At 40.7% G+C, this 19,150-nt stretch overlaps 1 protein-coding gene and 1 long non-coding RNA gene across 8 annotated transcripts in view; one reads left to right on the top strand and one right to left on the bottom strand.

The window, feature by feature from the left end:
• Positions 1 to 19,150, bottom strand: part of LOC310852974 — a 472,952-nt gene that overhangs the window by 158,667 nt on the left and 295,135 nt on the right. The gene's annotated exons all lie outside the window — the stretch shown is intronic.
• The window catches only part of GRID2 (glutamate ionotropic receptor delta type subunit 2), an 835,972-nt gene that overhangs the window by 540,153 nt on the left and 276,669 nt on the right, over positions 1 to 19,150 (top strand). For all 7 annotated transcript variants that reach the window (XR_014568339.1, XR_014568340.1, XR_014568341.1 and 4 more), the window contains exons 5-7: positions 22 to 75; positions 7,549 to 7,722; positions 14,060 to 14,221. Coding sequence is in view for 4 of the 7 variants with exons in the window: in XM_083756400.1 (XP_083612526.1) it covers positions 22 to 75; positions 7,549 to 7,722; positions 14,060 to 14,221 (390 nt within the window). In the remaining 3 variants the exon portion in view is untranslated. The remainder of the gene's footprint in view (positions 1 to 21; positions 76 to 7,548; positions 7,723 to 14,059; positions 14,222 to 19,150) is intronic.

Here is a 19,150-nt window from a genome sequence, read left to right as displayed (position 1 = left end):
CTGGTTTGTTTTCTATTTCAGGTCGTGGAAGCCAATTTGGTTGCTTTTGACTGTCACTGGATCATTATAAATGAGGTAACTGTCAGCTGAACGTGAATCCTGTTTTTATCCATACTGAGAGCTGGCCTTGACATTGCCAACAAGGAGCAATGTAGCAGGAGCAGAGTTCAGAAGTGCTAGTGGGTGGGAATGGTGGTGGTTGTTTTTTATAAAAACAAGTAAGGCGGAAATAGAATTGAAAAGACTGCGGAGCTGAATAACATAAATGAAAAGCACTTCCCTGCTGAGCATGTTTAGTTTCTCTCCCTACCCCTACTTCTTTTAGCTGCAGTTCCTATTTTGGGGGATGTTTTAAAATAATAAACAACAAATAACAAACCATCCAGAAACCAAAGGCAATCTTCCTTTTGTCTAATGAATCTTTTCAGTGGTGTTTGCTTGTTCTCCTCCTCTACTATCCTTAATTACGTTAAGTGGCTCAGTGCAAGCTGGAGAAAGATATACGGTACCTAATGAATTCCCATAAATTCCAGTGGAACTTAGATAAAAGCCTACATCTAGTCAAGGAGGGAGAATTATTTTGAGCCTGCAGGCCAACTTTCCCTGGCCTTGGTAAGCCAGAGTTGTATTTCTAGTGCCCAAAAAACATCTACTCTTATCACTGTTTTGATGTCCATGCCTGGCTCACAAATGATCTAGCATGGTACCAGCTCCTATCAGTCGCATCATACGAGCAGACACCTTTGCCCAAACAAGGAGAAAGTAACTAGGCCTCCACCTCCAAAACTAACCCAGGCCAATGAATATCTCCCTCTCTTCATTTGGGGAGACAATGGTTGCATTCAGGTGTCACACCAAATCATGGTTTATGAAGTCAAACCACTGTTTTGTTTTTCGGTCTGAATCTGTGTCACCTCACAAACCTTGACTTGAAAGGGAAGGTCAAACCAGGATAACAAAACATGATTTGAAGTCACCTGCCACAGTTTGTCATTGCATCTGAATTCAGAAACCACTGGCAAGCCACATCTGGAAGCTGTTTGGTCCACCGTAAGAGGCTGCTGCAGTATGGAGCAGCGTTTCTCTCCTCTTCACTCCAGCACAGGAGTGGAGAGAGGAGAAACGCTGCTCATTGACTTTTCTCAGAAGGATCCTTGGAAGAGTAATAAATAAATAAATCAGTGCTTCCCACTCCTCCACACTCCAGCGCCTCCAGCACTGCAATGGGGTGAGGAAGGACTGCTGCCTCTGACTCTTTCTGCTCAGCTGCTGGTGCTGAGAGCTAAAATGCCTTTAACTGCTCTGTATGACTTCCTCAGCTGAAACATTTGCAGCTGTTGGAGCCAGCAGCAGTGGAGGAAGCCAACAGTGGTCAAAACGCTGTCAATATAGAAGTAAAACTAAAACAATTTTGGGTGAGTTACTCTAAGAAACAGCTCATAAACGAGCAAAGTTAAGAAGAGGCTACCAACCCAAGACTTCCAGTATTGCAGCAGGGCAACCCACCCACCCAATTAAAATAGCCAGATAAAAAGGTATATTTTGGAGGTGTCTTTAGGGGTCACATAAAAGCTTTTGGGGAGCTGTACACACTCCGTGGTCTGCAGATTAGCCACCCTTGGCTTAGCAGTACATCCGAACTGGCTCACTATGTACTTGTTTGCAAATGCCATAGTGTGCAGTGCAGTTGCTTTCCACATATTTTTTATGTATTTTAAAATCCACTTAGAATGGATAGAAACCACTTAAAGTTCCTTTAAAAATAATTTCGTCACTGGCATAGACTATAATATAGCAAAATCCTATTCAGTTAGGTTGTTCTAGTATGATGGAGCGTTCACTTGTTGTTTTTTAATGAGTAATATATTATGTCCACGTTACATGATTTTAATTAAGTGAGGCGGCAATTGGTCCCCAGTGTAAAGTGAATAGCACCTACTCTACCTGTATCTTCCACATCATGTATTGTTTAGACAAATCATGAGCATATTCCTTGATCTGTTTTTGATTGCCGCAGACATCTGCTTTGATGTTTAATTATTAGATTGTCTTAATTGCATCACACTACAATAAATTATCTTAATCAGGGTCTATCTGCTTGTTTTGTCCTTAATTTATATTTCAGCGGGAAATCTGAGCTTTAAAGCAGCCCCCTTCTTTATGATGAGATCATGATTTTAAGCTGCCTATGAGAATCAGGAGTGCAAAATCTAGAAACTGGTTTCTACAACTGCAGATTTGAAATCCTGCAATTGGAAAATTTTTCATCTGTAACGCAATTTGTGCAAATTCATCAGGCTGTTGTTGTTCGTTCTCCTGCATATTTTTTCCATTTATTTAAAACATTTCTATACTATATTTCATCTGAAGCTCTGAATTGGCACATAGCTTAGATGTTGGTTAGCCTAAAGATGGAAAACTCAAATCACTGGATGCGTTTTTCCAGGTTGGAGGGACCTGAATGTACCTATAGGGCTGGGGGAGTTATGTTGTTGCTATTTTCTGTATGTTGTGGATTTATACTGCAGATCTCCCTGTGGTATTCAAATGAATGGTGGTATATAAATTTAATAAATAATAAGGGGCATGTTCTCTTTGAAGCACCGATCTCTGACACATATACACACTCATTCTAATCATATATCTTCTAGAGCTGAGTATTAACAATGAGTAAGATTCTTGTTGGGCAGGGCTCTGGGGAGCCTTTTTTTAAAGAAGGAAGGAGGGATTAAGTGTGGGAGAGGAGGCAACACTCAGGTCTTACAAACAGGAACAGCTGACAGCACTGGTTCTTGACCAGCTGAGGTGCAGGCAACCAGGTCAAATTTTTTATGTTGTCAGTGATGCCTCCATCTGCCAGTATTTTCTCCCATCTAGCCTCTAATGGTCAAAGCATCAAAAATCTCCTGCAGGGGTAGGCATGGATTCAAAAGATCAAGCAACCAAACCAGTGTATCTGTTCCCAAATAAGAGGGAAATTTTAAAGCAGGGAACTCAGAAAAGATGGCCTTACTTCTCACTCTGCTCAGATTAACTTTCGGTCCTTTGTGCAAAAGGGTGTAGCTCAGGCGTGGAGCATCTGCTCTGCATGCAGAAGTTTCCAGGTTCAATTGCAGAAATCTCCAGGTAGGTCTGGAAGAGACCCCTGTCTGAAACCCTGGAAGTCACTGCCACTGAGTGTAGACCATTCTGAGCTAGAAGGCTGCTCCCTTCATTCTTTTTTTTTCCAATATAATTTTTATTGGCTGCTCCCTTCATTCTTTCCTCTGTCTCTTTCCCGTTTCCACCCACCAACTTTGGGGTTCCTGCGTAAAATTTGTTTTCAAACATCACCTATTCAGTTTTATCTCTGCAAGGTGCAGAGGCCAGAAATATAAGATTTGCGGAGTTTCAATAAAACTTCAGAGAGCACAGTAGGGACCCTTGGGGCTGAATCTTGCCCATCACACATTTCACATCGCAAGAGACTCTTTTTTAAAAAGTAAAACTAAGATTCCCACACACTTTGGTGACTTGTCAGGTCTCGTTAGAAACTCTGAAGCAGCAATTTTAATAAGAGCTTTTAAACCACAAAAAAAATTTGATACCACACATTGCCCACTCTTGCTCTATGTACTATGAACTTCAGCGCTTTTGTTTGCTCACTTTGAGATGTGAGAATATGTGGAAAATCTTTACTTGACCTGCTATTTTAAGTAATGCAGTGTATCAGTGCTCAGAACTGCAGTATACTGGAAAATAAGGTGCAGGAGTGATTTTTTATTTATTTCTTTAAAAATGTTCCTTTTGTATTAAAGTCTTTGTGTATGCAATTGCTCTGTTTCTTAGCGAGCAATCTTTCACTTTCTAATCCAGATCAATGGAATAGAGAATAGTTTTTTTGCCCTGCTTACTGGATCTCAAAATGTGTTTTTATTATTAATAGTATTTTAAGTGTTAGACAAGCTCTTGAGTAACAGAAATATGGAGAAATGATTTAGTTCTACCTCTTCAGTGTTCCCTTTCTCCAAAGATTAGTTGCCCCAAGACAGTTTGATGGTATTGGTGAGTAGACCTCCAGGACTGGGAAAGATTAATCATCGATCACAGGGATGTGGAATCATTTTCACCTGAAGGCTACATTACCCAAGTGAAAAGTTGTCAGGGGTCAAATATCAGCACTGGGGCAAGATCTGCATACAAATGTATCTTAACTCCAAGGCTGGAGGAGAAATTCACATCTAAAGGTATACTTACTAACTCACTTTCCACAACAAAACCCAAACTGAAAAACAAACCACTCTTCAAAACTTGCATTTCTCTGAATTTTGCAATGCAGTTGTCCAGCCAAGTAATGTGTAGAATAATGCATATACCCCACTGGTTTCACATGTACAGTAACGGGATCTGAACCATGAGTTGTCAACCATGAGAACAGAATGCTGGGCTGATTAAACCTTTGGTTTAATCCATCAGGGCTCTTCTTATATTCTTAAAATGTTTTCTCAACCCTGATTGTCAATCATCTCCACCAAAACCCAGCTTGTTCTTCTTACATCTCTCTGGATCAAAGTTCAGAAGTGATCCCACCCAATCACACAATGAGCAGAATGAGGTCACAGAACCAATCATATTTGATTAAACAATGACATAACTGAGAGCGAGCAACTCAGTAGAACCTTTTCATAAGTAGTGCCCCCCCCCCAATGACAGAAAGGTGACCTTTTTTCAGAACAGAAAAAAATGTTTGGAAAAATTGTTAGTATTTTCAGCGGAGCTCTTGTCCTGGGGCAGTTGTGTATGTAGAAAGCAACCTAAAAGATTTATTGGCTTATTTTCTTGTATATAGTAACAATAGTTTCTTCACCTCTCATGAATCCTTAAAGAAAACCATGGACAAATCAGAAAAGGTTGCTTTAAAAATTAATTAAAAGTGTAAATAAAACAAAAACCATTCAACATAATTTATACTCTACAACAGCACAGTTGTGAATCTGTTCTGTGCTAGGCTTATAATGCCTCACTACAGTGGCAATGCATATATTGCCAATACCACCTTAAGCCTTCTTTTCACTGAATTTTAGTCTCAAGATAGTTCGGAAAATGTATGATGTGTCTTAGGGCCAGCAACTGCCAGAAAGCAAAGGAAGAAAATAAAAAACTGTGAATTCTAATTAAAATGCACAAAAGTGCTGAATACTGAAGAAACAATGCTCTGTGCTTTTGGGGAGAGACATGATAAATGTTTGCACAGCTAAAAGTCAGAAATTCATAGAAAATAGAACTTGGCAGTGGAGCATAGTCATGTGAATATGAAGTTTTGCAGAATGACAGCTTCTCAGTTACTGCAAAGGCAAGCATCTGAGTTCAATCATATTGTACTGCATATCATGGGGCTTTTGTGCACGCAGGACAGCTGTCCCAGACCCGACCATTCCTGGACTGGGAAAGCTTGGCCACAGTAGTTCTTGCATTTGTAACTTGTAATTTGTATTTGTAATTTGCATTTGTAATTTGTAATTCCGGATAGGAATTACTGCGATGTGCTGTATGTGGGGCTCCCTTGTGTTTCAAGTATATGATACTTGCACGTGATCCAGAAGCTGCTGTTAGTGCAGAATGCTGTACCACGATTGCTGACAGGTGTGAGACTCTATCAGCATGTAACAATTCTGCTCAGAGACCGGCACTGGTTGCCTATTTGCTACCAGGCCAAGTTCAAGGTGTTACTGTTATTATAGAAATCCCTTAATAGTGTGGGATCAGATGGTTTGCATGATCACTTAACTCCATACAGTGGTACCTCGGGCTACAGACACTTCAGGTTACAGACTCCACTAACCCAGAAATAGTACCTCAGGTTAAGAACTTTGCTTCAGGATGAGAACAGAAATCGCATGGCGGTGACATGGCGGCAGCAGGAGGCCTCATTAGCTAAAGGGGTACCTCAGGTTAAGAACAGTTTCAGGTTAAGAATGGACCTCCAGAATGAATTAAGTTCTTAACCCGAGGTACCACTGTATATGCCCACTCAATTGCTTTGATCTGCGGGGAGAGTTGGAGGAGTGGAAAGGAAGGAATACAATGTAAAGAAGAAGGAGAATGGATCCACTGCTTATCTGCATGCACAAGGTTTTGAACATGTGCAAAGTAGGATGATGCAGATGACTCAGGAAAGCTGTTATCCATCTCTGATCTCAGCACTCTTGGGGATATTTGTTTTTGCACTCATAGCGAGATGGTTATCTGCTTCTTAACACAAGTGCCAAAGGCTACCTGCCATTTATCTCTGTGTCTCTTTTCTGCACCTTCACATGCAGAGCTACTCAGCTGCATACCTCTTAGTGTGTGAGCATTTCTGGATCATCCTGAGATGTGTAGCAAAACAACACAATAATGATTGATTTGCAGTGAGCTTAACCAACTTCCCTCCAGTTGATTTTTTTTTTAAAGTCTTGTAAACCAATGGTGTTATTAAGGTTTTTTAAAATTTCTATCTCTAATTGTATTGCAAGTTTTTAAAAGAATTGTTTGCATTTTGCAGCAGATAGCAACTTTTCTTCTCTCTTGTAACTAGTGAAATGATACAGACTACATGATAAGATGGCTTCGTAAGCTGAGAGAAGCCATTATCTATGGTACATTAAGGATTAATCGACCAGAAATGCAGGATATTACACTGGACACAGCTGATGCCAGGTGTTATTTTGTTTGCAGAAAAATCTATATTTCATAAAGAACATAAATAACAGATGGCTTCAAAAATCTATGACAGGCTATGAAGAAGAATATAATAGGTTTAGTGTAGTCAAGAAGATTGATGTTTAAAATTCATGGCTCTCAGCATTTTATTTGTTGAACCATTAAAGAAATAAAATAGAAATAGCAATGCACCTGACCTAGTTGTTCTGGAAATTTTAAACGTAGTCATATGTATAACATATAGCATCACTTAACTTTATGTAGCTTTTCAGAATGTACCATGAACTCGATGTTTGCATAAATTAATGCCGGGGCAGTTGTATGAAGAACTAATAAATAATGAACAACTGCTGCAACAATAATAACAACAATATTAATTATTACCAGTGATTTTTTTTTTCTAAAAAAATGTTTGGGGTACTCTCATTTTGACTCACCATTTTATAGTTCAGAACGGGGGAAATAAATACAGTAAATGGACAAAAGTACAAAGATTCACAAAATGTTTAGAGGTATGCATACCCCTGCGTGCCCCCAGAAAAAAAGCACTGATTATTACAATCTTTATTTTCAGTGTGGTGTAATGATTAGGGTTTTGGACTAAGACTTGGGAGGCCAGGCTTCACATCCCCACTCAACCATGTTGGTTCCTTAAGTCTAGTCACTATCTCTCAACCCAGCCTACTTCACACAGTTTTTTTGTGATGGTAAAATGGAGAGAGAGAGAACCATGCATGCCACCTTGAGCTCCTTGGACAATAAGGTAGTATTTAAATGTAAGAAATAAAATAAAATCACACACACACACACCTTATAAAGTTGTGATGCCTTACATTTTGACTGTATTTTCTGTGCCCTATCTTGCAGGAGATCAATGATGCAGACGTGCAGGAGCTGGTGAGGAAGTCCATTGGGAGGTTAACAATTATTCGTCAGAGCTTTCCTGTGCCACATAACATCAGCCAGCGTTGCTTTCGTGGGAACCACCGAATATCTTCATCACTGTGTGATCCTAAAGACCCTTTCTCCCAAAATATGGAGGTACTCTCAAATCTTATAAGTTTGGTGCCCAGCAAGCTCTTTTGACCATCCCATTTATTTATTTTTAAAGTGTTGGCTTTTCCCCTTTGCTGGTGGTGTTGGTGTGAGGACTGCCTGTTTTGATGGAAAGGATACTCCTTGTGTTTGTCTACATTTTATTGATTCAGAGTTTGTGCATTTTTTTAGAGGAAGCTCTGAGCATCAACAGTATTCTTCTGTGAGTTTGATATTATTTCTCAGATTTCCAAATGTGCCCCCAAGCCCCTAAAGGTTTTTGAATTGAATTTTAGGCTTGTATTCTTTTAGGCGTGTATAGGACACATACACACACACAGAGAGAGAAAGAGAGCACACTAGAGGTCCATGATACAAATAGACCTGCACATTCTGTTTCTGAAGATCAACACTTTTTAAAGGAACTGCTTATCTCCTCATTGATTACAAAGATCTTACCTCAAGCCAGACTTTTTAAGCATAGTTCTAATGTTGGGCTTTTCTATTTGAATTTTCTCACTGTCTCTGCTTGCATATAAGGGAATGGTCTATAGCTGTCATTGAATGAATGAATATATGCTTGATCATGACCACAGGCAATCTCAGAGGGGTTAAAAAAAATCTAATCAATAATGATCAAGTCTGAATCAACTGATTCCCTTATGCCATTGTTTAAAAAAATGGTCTTTTTAGTTGCTCTGTTATTAATGCTGCTTATATTTTGTTTTGCAACTGTTTTAATGCTCTGTTCTCATGGTTATCAGACCATAAGTTATTTTGAAGAATTGCTTTTGAAAACCAGAATATAAATATCTAAAATAAATAATAAAATAATTTAAGCAGTAAAATAAAATTGAATGCTGTTGAGTCAGGTGATCTTCAAGTTATAACACCTATTGTTGCTATATATTAGGGTACAGAACAGGATATAACTTTACAGGCCAACTTTGACAGGAGGCTGGGGCCACCACCTGTCAATCACTTGCCTTATTTTTTTTTGGATTTCAGACACATATATATGACAGCCTTGTATGTTAGGCCACCTCTACAACATGGTATCCTCTAGAAGCTATAGACTACAATTCCCATCAACCTGTCATTGACCATGCCAGCTGCGACTGATAGGAACTGTAGCCCACAACTTCTAGAGAGTGTCATATGACTACCCTTGCATTGGGTACATCATTTCACCCAGAATAAGAAAACAAATAAGATAAAAATCATTAAAGATGGAAAGTTTGCCAATAGGTACAAGCTATGTCTGTCCCTGAGAACTGAATATAACCAACAATACAGTATGTAATGGATAAGAACTTGTGACTGAAGGCCACAAATTCACAGCATCTTCCTGTCAAGCATTTTAGCATATTTCCCATGCATATTTTTCACCAGTTTCATTGCTTGAAATCAAAGGGATTGGTAGAGCCTCCTGAAGAGCAGAGGGTATTAAATCAGTTAAATGTCTCAAAAATTTGGTTAGATTTTTTTATGACTATGCCATGAAGAAAAATATGTATTAGGAAACTAATCCATGTCTGCCTGCATGTTAATCTCTTTAATCCTGTTTTTGATTATCCTCTTTGCCAGATCTGCAGGGCTAGCTTTCATTTCATCAGTGTTCAGTTCATATTTGACACAACCTCATCACATTTCTTTGCCCAACTGCTCTACGTCCCTTTTGACATTTGTTACAGAGAATATTTCTTTGGTGGCTTTTGATTGGTCATTTGCTGCACTTTCCGTCAATAGGAGTCGGGAAGCTCCATGTAATCAAGATTTGAGAATGTTGGCACCAGCATAGCTGTAAGAACACAGCACGGAGTGTGTAATTGTGTCCTCTAATTTGATGGGTTACACCAGGACCCTTTCATCCCTATACAAGAAGTGCAGGAGGGGGGAAATCTTCCTATCATTTTTCTTAAAAATGCTGGCATATACAAGCTTCTTCCTCTGAATCATGCTAAGCTTATCACAGCATTTATTTTGAAAGCTTTGAAGCTCACCATTTCCAAATGGCCTCTTCAGGGTAGGTATCTGCGCAAAACTGAGTACAGTGGTACCTTGGGTTAAGAACTTAATTTGTTCCAGAGGTCCGTTCTTAACCTGAAACTGTTCTTAACCTGAGGCGTGCTTTCGCTAATGGGGCCTCCTGCTGCCGCAGGAGTTAGCAGAGTCTTTAACCTGAAGTGTAAGTAACCCGAGGTTCCACTGTACATAAATGTTCAGTTCTTAATTTGTGATCTACCTACCTATTGCTAACCTTTTATGAAGTCTGGACCTTCTGGCTAGCCTTGATTTCAACTTTAATAAAATTTAGGGAGTGGTGTTTTTTTTTCAGACTCACAATTCCATACCAAGCCACATCATTGGCATATCACACCACACACAGCTAACAATCAGCAATTAAAGGTGAAACATACTGCAGTGGTACCTTGGGTTACATACACTTCAGGTTAAAGACTCTGCTAACCCAGAAATAGTACCTCAGGTTAAGAACTTTGCTTCAGGATGAGAACAGAAATCACACGGTGGTGTGGCGGCAGCAGCGGGAGGCTTCATTAACTAAAGTGGTACCTCACGTTAAGAACAGTTTCAGGTTAAGAACAGACCTCCAGAATGAATTACGTTCTTAACCCGAGGTACCACTGTAGATTGTAAATCTCACTTGAGAATCTTAATTCTCTTTTCAAATGAGCTAACCATTGATTCCCATTCTATAATTCAAATCCCCTGCCTTTTGAGGTAAGGGACTCTGACAAGATAGCCTGTATTTCTGATAAATGTTCTTCCCATGTTCCTCTAGATCAGCCTTCCCCAACCTGCTGCCCTCCAGATGCTGTTGGACTATAACTTCTGTCAATCACTTAAATGTTTTACTACAATCAAGTGGTATTTACATTGAATAAATAAAACAAATAAATCCTAAACACTGTGTGCAATGATCAGCAATGCTGGGAGTTGCAGAGCAACATCTGGGGGAGCACGAGTATGGAGAAGACTGCCGTGAACTGATACTTTCAGACCAGACATGTTAAAGGTGATGACACAGTGATGACACAGTGTAAACATTTCAACAAACCAATTTTACTCTCATCCAGTCAGTTTTAAGAACCAGCAAGGCCGTTAGGTAGACCTTATCACTTTCCTGCTGCACACTAACCAGACAGACCCTGGGGTAAGGCGTGCGCCTCCTATGTCGGTTATTGCAGCAATGGAAGTCTCTCCACCAGAGGTGGATTTAAGACAGTGCAAGTGGTGTTGTTACACCGAATGTGCAGCTGAGGAGGGCATCTTCTGGCTTTGGGAAGGAGCTATAAGTGCTCTGATGGGGTCCTAGAGCCTTCCTTCCTTCCTCCTTCCCAAAGCTGGGCAAGTGCTTACCAGGCCTTGCAAAGGAGATTGGGGAGATTTAGGACCTTGTGCCTCCTTCCCAAAGCACGGCTTAAAATGGTGCAATGAGGGCTGGGAGGAGGGCATCAAATGGTCTCACACAGGGCAGCATATTACCAATGTCTGCCCCTACCTCCACTTCTCGTGTACCAGAAGAAGATTGTATACCCTAAGCTATCAATTTGCGGGTCCTGATTGGGATATAGACTCAGTTAAACTTGTGAGTTCATTTTAATTTCTGTTTTCCTTTGTGAATTATTGCATGTTTGAGTCTGATGATTTTCAAAACATCATGGTAAAGCATTTGATTTCCAGAAACCAAGTGGTCATAACTACACGGACTATAAATGTGCACTATTATTTAGGCAGCTTGGAACTGGCTCTCCATATTCCTAGTGTGCCGCCTTACTGCCTGACACCTGTCATTTTCTGTTCCACGTGGTTTCCTCCAGTCCTTGCCCAGGGTGCCTCTGGCCTGTAGTCAGGCTGGGACAGTATTTTTCAAATCAAAATAAATACAGTAACTCTGTACCTGTACTTCATACCACATCTACTTCCTTCCATTCTTTGCCAATCTCCGTGCCATTCCCCCGTCTCCTCCAGATTATGCTTTGTGAGCACCCTAAGACTGACCATATACATGCTTCTCCTTCCTCCTGAATTTCCCCCAAAATCAAATATTAAAAACTTTATAGTTTTGGTTCTTAGCAAGGTCATTATTGCTCATGCCCTCATTCCCCCTCAGCTGAACACTATGGCTTCTGAGAAATGTGCATTAAATCAGTGCCTTCAGTTGAATTATACAGGCATTAAGAAACCTGTTTTGATTAGGTGTGAGAGCAATAAATACATGAAGCAATCTTTCAATAATCACCATATAGTGTGTTCTGGGGTTACCATCATTAACAGAGTGTTCTTCTGAGGTCACAGGAAAAGAGTTTGGAGATGCAGAAATTAACTTGGATATGAATTATTGGTGACTGAAAATGCCATAAGTACTCACCTGAACTATTGGTAAAGCCTTAAAATATCTGTTTAATGTCTGCTTATCACTGTTCTCTAGAGTCCTATTAACAGTTGATAGATGCACTGCAAAATTGCTCCTAAATTAACAAGTATATACATCAATACAAACTGTGATGGTGTTTCAGTATTCCTCTTATACAAAGTTAAGACACTGCATTTAAAAGGAAAAGGGGGGAAAAGTCAATTTGTTTGGAAATGATGGTGATGGAAGCTGATGTCATTTATATGCCAAGCGCAGTCTTATTGCCTTTATGTGTCAATTAGAGCCTTATTGTCTTTGCTTCCTGGAAGTTTTAAACGTTTTTTCAAGCCCTGATTTAAGGGATTTATTGCCAAGCCTTCCAAAGACAGATGCCAAAGCTAATTCATAACAAAGCAGGTATTTCAATTGCTCAGGCCATATTTATGACCTTCCCAGTGACAGGTGAGAGGAGCATATGTTAAAAGAGGAAAATTTTCAAATAAATTAAATTGTCAGCTTTAAAATTAATTAAATTATTGCTTTAACCAAAGGATTGTTAATTTTTCCATGTTTAAATAATAGTATTACAAAGTGGCCATTAAAGTGAGGGTAAAGATAAACAATTGGCAACTGAGAGGCAGCTACATTATGGACTTGATCTTACTTGTGTGAATCCCTGTCACAAAGAGCCAGTCCTTAGGCTGTACCATGGCAGGTGGGCTGGTAGAATTCATGAATTATTTTATTTGCTAGTTTAAATTTTTTTTAACTTACTATATTTATAGCCCACCTTTCTTCAAAGGAGCTTAAGACACAATCCCCCTCCATTTTATCCTCATTGCAACCCAGTGAGGTATTTTAGGCTGACAAATAATGATTGTCCCAGGGTCAGCAAATGAGCTTCAGGGGTGAATAGGGAGTTGAACCTTGGGCTCTCTGGTCCAAGTCTAACACTCTTAAGTGCTTACAAAGATATGACTTAGACACCATTTGCACTACATATTTAATGTAGCATCACACTACTTTAAACAGTCATCACTTCCCCCCAAGAATCCTGGAGGTGCTAGTCGGTTAAGGGAGAACCCTATTCCCCTCAGAGAGCTACAATTTGCAGAATGGTTTAATGATCAATCTCTCTTCCCATGGAACTCTGGGAATTGTGTTTTTGTGAGGGGAACAGCATTATCCTAACATCTCTCAGCATCCTTAACCAACCACAGTACCCAGGAATAAGGGAATATGAAATAAAGAGTGGTGGTGTGCCAAAATTTTCTCCCACATTTTTTTTCCCTGACCACCCTCCATCAATTAATGAGAAAAGAAATTACATTTGAAAATTATCATAGGAGAGAGAATATTTTGGTGAGATTCACATGGGTGAATCTGGCTTTTCCTGTGCTTACCTCACTTTTGAGGAGGCCCAAGAGCACTTGCGTCTGTTCTTTCATTTGTTTTCTGCAGCCTTCCCAGGTGCCCACCCTCAATTAAAGCCCAGGGGAAGACTCTTCCAATGAGACTTTTCCAGATTAGGAAGTACAGGCAATGGAGGAGACTGCAGAATGCTGGAAAAATGTTTACTATAAGGAAAAACACACCACTCTCAACCACCTAATAACAGCAAGCTCAAAACTCAACCCCCTCAGAAATTCTAAAGTACCATGGGTATGAAGAAGAAGAAGAAGAACTGAGACCTCTTTCACAACGGAAGAATACTTAAGAGAAATCAGGTCCTGGCACAGCATTAACTAGAGGATTTCCAGCAGTGGATTGGGACATGTTTATGCTGAAAAATGCAAGCTGAATTAACTCATATGCAGCCTCCTAGACTGCAATTTCCAAGCGTTTAAAGCTACTGACTGCCTGAGTGGTGACAGCTGTGACAAGCCACAGATGAATTCTGCCTGCATGTGTGTGCTAGCTGTTCACAATTCATTTGTTAATAATAATAATAAATCTCTTTGACAGATTACCAACCTCTACATATATGATACTGTGCTTTTGCTGGCGAACGCTTTCCATAAGAAGCTGGAGGATCGGAAGTGGCACAGCATGGCTAGCTTGACGTGCATTAGGAAGAACTCAAAACCATGGCAAGGAGGGAGATCCATGTTGGATACCATCAAGAAGGTACTTCAGATCCTGCCCTTCTTTGCCTTAAAAAAAATTGTTTTTCCTATTTGTTGCTATCACATTTTGGTAAACTGTGTCTTCTTCTCCCTCCAACAGCTTTGTTCATACAGACATGGAAAGCTTAATTCATAACTCTTGACACATCCGCTTCTGGGCTTCTAGAGGGTTCATGTTGTTCCCTAAATTGTTGATTTATTTTTTAAAATCACATTCTGTTTGCTGCTCTTCCCTACATTTTGCAGAACTCTGCAATCTGGTTTTGGAATATGAGTGTGTCACATCAAGGATCTTTCCCCCTCAAGAGCTTTGATTCTTTTGTGGATTCGCAAGACCATGGTTTTCACTAAGCACTAACAGAGATTATGTGGAAACATGATTTCCATCAAGCGCTGGCCCTCCTTGTGAATGAGTGTTCCAAGACCTATATCCTGGGGAAAGTATTTGCCTGTGGGTACATGAATAGCAGAAGCAGCTGGTTGTCCACATCAGCCATATGGTTGTGGACTTGTTAGGCCTGCAGATATTTTAAAGCACAGAAATGCTCGTGTTATTTTTTGAGAGGCAGGAACCAACAAGTCATTATGACATGCAAGATAACAGTGTTTTATTCCAAGTTAATCAATTTGACTTTCATTAATCCCACCTCCACCAGTAAACAAGCACTGAAATGGTGGGCAGATCACTCGCCTTTTTTCTAGACAGATACCCATCCTAATCAGAACCACTTAATAATTGTGCATACAACTGTATACAGGAGCTGCTTCAGATACTTAGAAATGTGTTTTGAACTCTTTCTACTTTTATGGTGAAGAAACTTTCTCCTGTCACATCCATACCACACCTTTAAAGCACATGGTTTCCCCCAGAGAATCCTGGGACCTTTAGTTCACCCCCTCACAGACCTATAATTCACAGCATTCTTAGTAAACTACAGTTCCCAAGAGCCATGTGCTTTAGGTGTGCCTTAAGGATGCTGTAGCAGTGGTTGCCATTGTGGTGCCCTCCACATGTTGTTGAATTACAACTCCTGTCATCCCTGACCATTGGCCATGTTGGCAGGAGCTGACCAGGTTTTGTCCAGCAACAACTGGAGGGCACCACCCTGGCTAGCCTTAGCATGGGACACCCTTAAATTGACACCAAGTCTGTGCTCTTTGGTAACACTAGGCAGGGGGAGACAGTCTGAGAGAGAGAACTTGTCTAAGAAAGGAATGAGTTGAGAGGGAAAGTCTCAGCAGGTCTCTTTTCAAGCAAGGTGTCAGAGTGGGTGGAGCCAGCAGGACTGGGACTGCCCTGCTGCTTGGTAGTAAGGACAACCTCTGACTCCTCTCTGTCTGAGTCTGTGCTCACACTGTGACTCTCAGCCTCTAACTCTGTCCTGGAAGGCCCTCCTTCTTCTGACCCCCCTTGATCACTCATACTTCCTGCTTCTAGCACCTCCCAGCTCGTCCCTTCCCCAGGTTGCTCTTCAGTGTCTCACCACCATGATCCAGGGTCTAAGACATCATCTTCTGTGTCCTCCCTGGGGAGGACCCACCACCCTTCCTCATCCAGTCAATCCCTGAAACTTGTGTGGATACATCTAAAAGCCTGGGAGTAAGAGGAGGTAGCTATTGGCTACATCAGGGATAACCACGGGGGTCAACTAACCGGCCCCCGAGCCACCCCCAAACCGAACCACCTGCTCAGCGAATCCCCGCGTGCTACACTAAACTGGCACAGCGCGGCATGGGGACTCGCTTCTGTTGTGCCGGAAATCGCATCTCCACAGATGCAGATGCCGGAAATTGTGGGCGTGCACACTCATGTTCGCACGCAATCCGGCCTACAGAGGCATCTCTGCTGGAGTGAACCGGCCCAGGCGAGGTAAACCTTGCCAACCCCTGGGCTACATTCTGTCTGTTTTAAATGCTTTCTTTCTTTCTTTCTTTCTTTCTTTCTTTCTTTCTTTCTTTCTTTCTTTCTTTCTTTCTTTCGTCAGTGCAACATCAACCCACTTGCACGCATGATAATTTTGCACTCCAGAGTTTATGAAATCCTTTGCCCTGTCAGCCTGGCTAACATTTCCAGTTTGTCTCCTGCTATGTTCTGCTATTTTAAAAGAGGATAATTAATAAAACAAACAAACAAACAAACAAACTCCTCCTTTCACCTTGCAGCAGTCACTCAGAGTAATGATTAATTTGTCTGAGGCAATTCTCCCTTGCCATGCAAAGAGAAATAGCTAGCCAGATACGATGTGAAAGCAGCACCAAATAAGGGCCAGACAAAATGAAAACAACACCTTTTTGTATCTGAAGGATGTAGTGAAATCTCTTCAGAACAATTCAAAAGGTATGGAGATTTCAGAACTTACAGATTTACAGTGTTTTCATTTCCCTTCAGACATATTTAAAATGTGTGTTTTTTTTTAAGGGTAGGATCTAGAAACCAGCCACAGAATCACAATTTTATAATATGGGATTACAAGTATGAGCTGCAGTATATACCTGACAAAACTACAGAGATATTATTTGACTCATCTCAGACTTGCACTTGATTGTTCTCACAGGATGAAACTTTTTCTATGGTCTACACCAGGCACCCCCAACCTGCGGCCCTCCAGATGTTTTGGCCTACAACTCCCATGATCCCTAGCTAACAGGACCAGTGGTCAGGGATGGTGGGAATCGTAGTCCAAAACATCTGGAGGGCCGAAGGTTGGGGGTGCCTGGTCTACACTGACAATTTAAAAAACACATATAATTATAAATACCATGAGAAGTCAACAATGCATATAGTTATTTCATACTCCTTTCCCTCGATCATAATATGATTTGTGGGCTGATTCTCATTGGGTAGTAGCAGGTAGATCTTACCTGTCCTCAGTTGGCAAATTTTGAGGTGCCGTTACAACTACGAAGCGTCAATTATTTTGTCTATAATTATGTTTTATCTTTGTTTAATATTACATTTATATCCCACCTTTCCTTCAAGAAGCTCAAAGGGCTTGCTGCAACCCCCTTGCTGCACTGACTGTCTTTTAACAAACCTGAGGTTTCTATTTGGATTGCCTGTCCCAAACACCAAAATGCCTTAGGATATCTATGATGGTAGCCCCTAAGCAAGTGCATTTGGAAGAGCAGGCTCTTGTTGCATTTGTTCTTTCCGGATTTCAGTATGAACTGACCTGCTCTGCGTCTCTGAGTATAATCTGTACATAGCTTTCTTTTGGACTTCACACTTCTCTGAATTTTGCAATGTACTTGGCTCAAACAAAAACTATTAAAATGTATTTAAAATATGCATATTTTTAGATAAATGTTTTTGAAGTGTGTCTTTTGAGAGAAGTACATTTAGAAATGCATTCAAATATATGCATTCAAATACACACACATCTTAAAAAGCAGAGACATCACCTTGCCAACAAAGGTCCATATAATTAAAGCTATGGTTTTCCCAGAAGTGATGTATGGAAGTGGGAGCTGGACCATAAAGAAGGCCGATCGCCAAAGAATTGATGCTTTTGAATTATGGTGCTGGAGGAGACTCTTGAGAGTCCCATGGACTGCAAGAAGATCAAACCTCTCCATTCTTAAGGAAATCAGCCCTGAGTGCTCACTGAAAGGACAGATCGTGAAGCTGAGGCTCCAAGACTTTGGCTACCTCATGAGAAGAGAAGACTCCCTGGAAAAGACCCTGATGTTGGGAAAGATTGAGGGCACAAGGAGAAGGGGACGACAGAGGACGAGCTGGTTGGACAGTGTTCTCAAAGCTACCAGCATGAGTTTGACCAAACTGCGGGAGGCAGTGGAAGACAGGAGTGCCTGGCGTGCTCTGGTCCATGGGGTCACGAAGAGTCAGACATGACTAAACGACTAAACAACAACAACACAAACACACACACTTATTTAAATGCAGGTTTTCATGCAGATTTTTAAAAATTAAATTAATGTGAAGAGGGGATAGAACAGACTTATGAATGAATGAATGAATGAATGTGAGTGACATGGACCAGAAATGGACTGATCTATCTCTGCTTTGAACCAGAACACTTCAATTACCACCTTCTTCCCATGCCCCAGGATTCCTATTCTTTATAAAAAGAATCTCTTATTCCTCTCCTAAGACAAATTTCCCCGCTTGCCTTTCCACAGGAAAAAGTGCTCAGGTGATGAACAGTTTTGAAGTTCTGGAAGGCTAACTAGGTCTCACCATGCAAATATTAAAAGCACAGATGCTTTCCCCACCCTTAGTCTCTGGCAAGGTTCTCCCATTCTTTGGCTCCTTTAGTCACTCTTGGCAGACCATCTGTCTATTGAAGGATTTCAGACTTCTTTTAAGCCATTGTATTCGCTACTCCCAGAGAAGCAAAATAATAGCCACACACTTTTATACTTCTCTTTTTCTGTGCCCAGAACGCAGGTTACATCAAGCAGAATTCAATTAGGATGAGAAATAAATTGATTTTTTCATAAGGGCAGCATAATCCAAATAAGTCCCCCAACTGACAATATTAGATATGAAATTTGCAGAATATTATATATTGTTCTAATGCGTGTGTGAATCACTTCAAAGAGCCGGGGTGTGGGGGAGAGCGATCTACCTGGAGGGATTTTGCTTCTGAAATAAGCTGCAGCAAAATTGTGCTTGATAGATAAAAGTGGCTCTTAAGGTTAGCTCTCCAAGTGTATAAAACTCCAGGTGGCAGCAGTAACGATTCACACATGTTCTTGGCTAGATTCTGGGCTGAGCTTTGGTTGTGGCTCCTTAGTGGGAATAATCAATTTCTAATTTCTTTTCTGGTTTCAGACTATTACCTCTGGGCTTTTGGTTTTTAATGCTTCTCCTTCAATTTTTAGCTTGTGGAAACCCACAGAGTCTGAACCGCATAAACAATAGCAATTGGGCTTTCTAGAGGTTCAGACATAGCTCTTGTTAATGGTG

Source organism: Podarcis gaigeae (assembly GCF_964106915.1).
Source record: "Podarcis gaigeae genome assembly, chromosome: 9".
Taxonomy (NCBI): domain Eukaryota; kingdom Metazoa; phylum Chordata; class Lepidosauria; order Squamata; family Lacertidae; genus Podarcis; species Podarcis gaigeae.
Note: the sequence above shows the minus strand (reverse complement) of the source record. Positions and strands in the feature narration are given on the sequence as shown.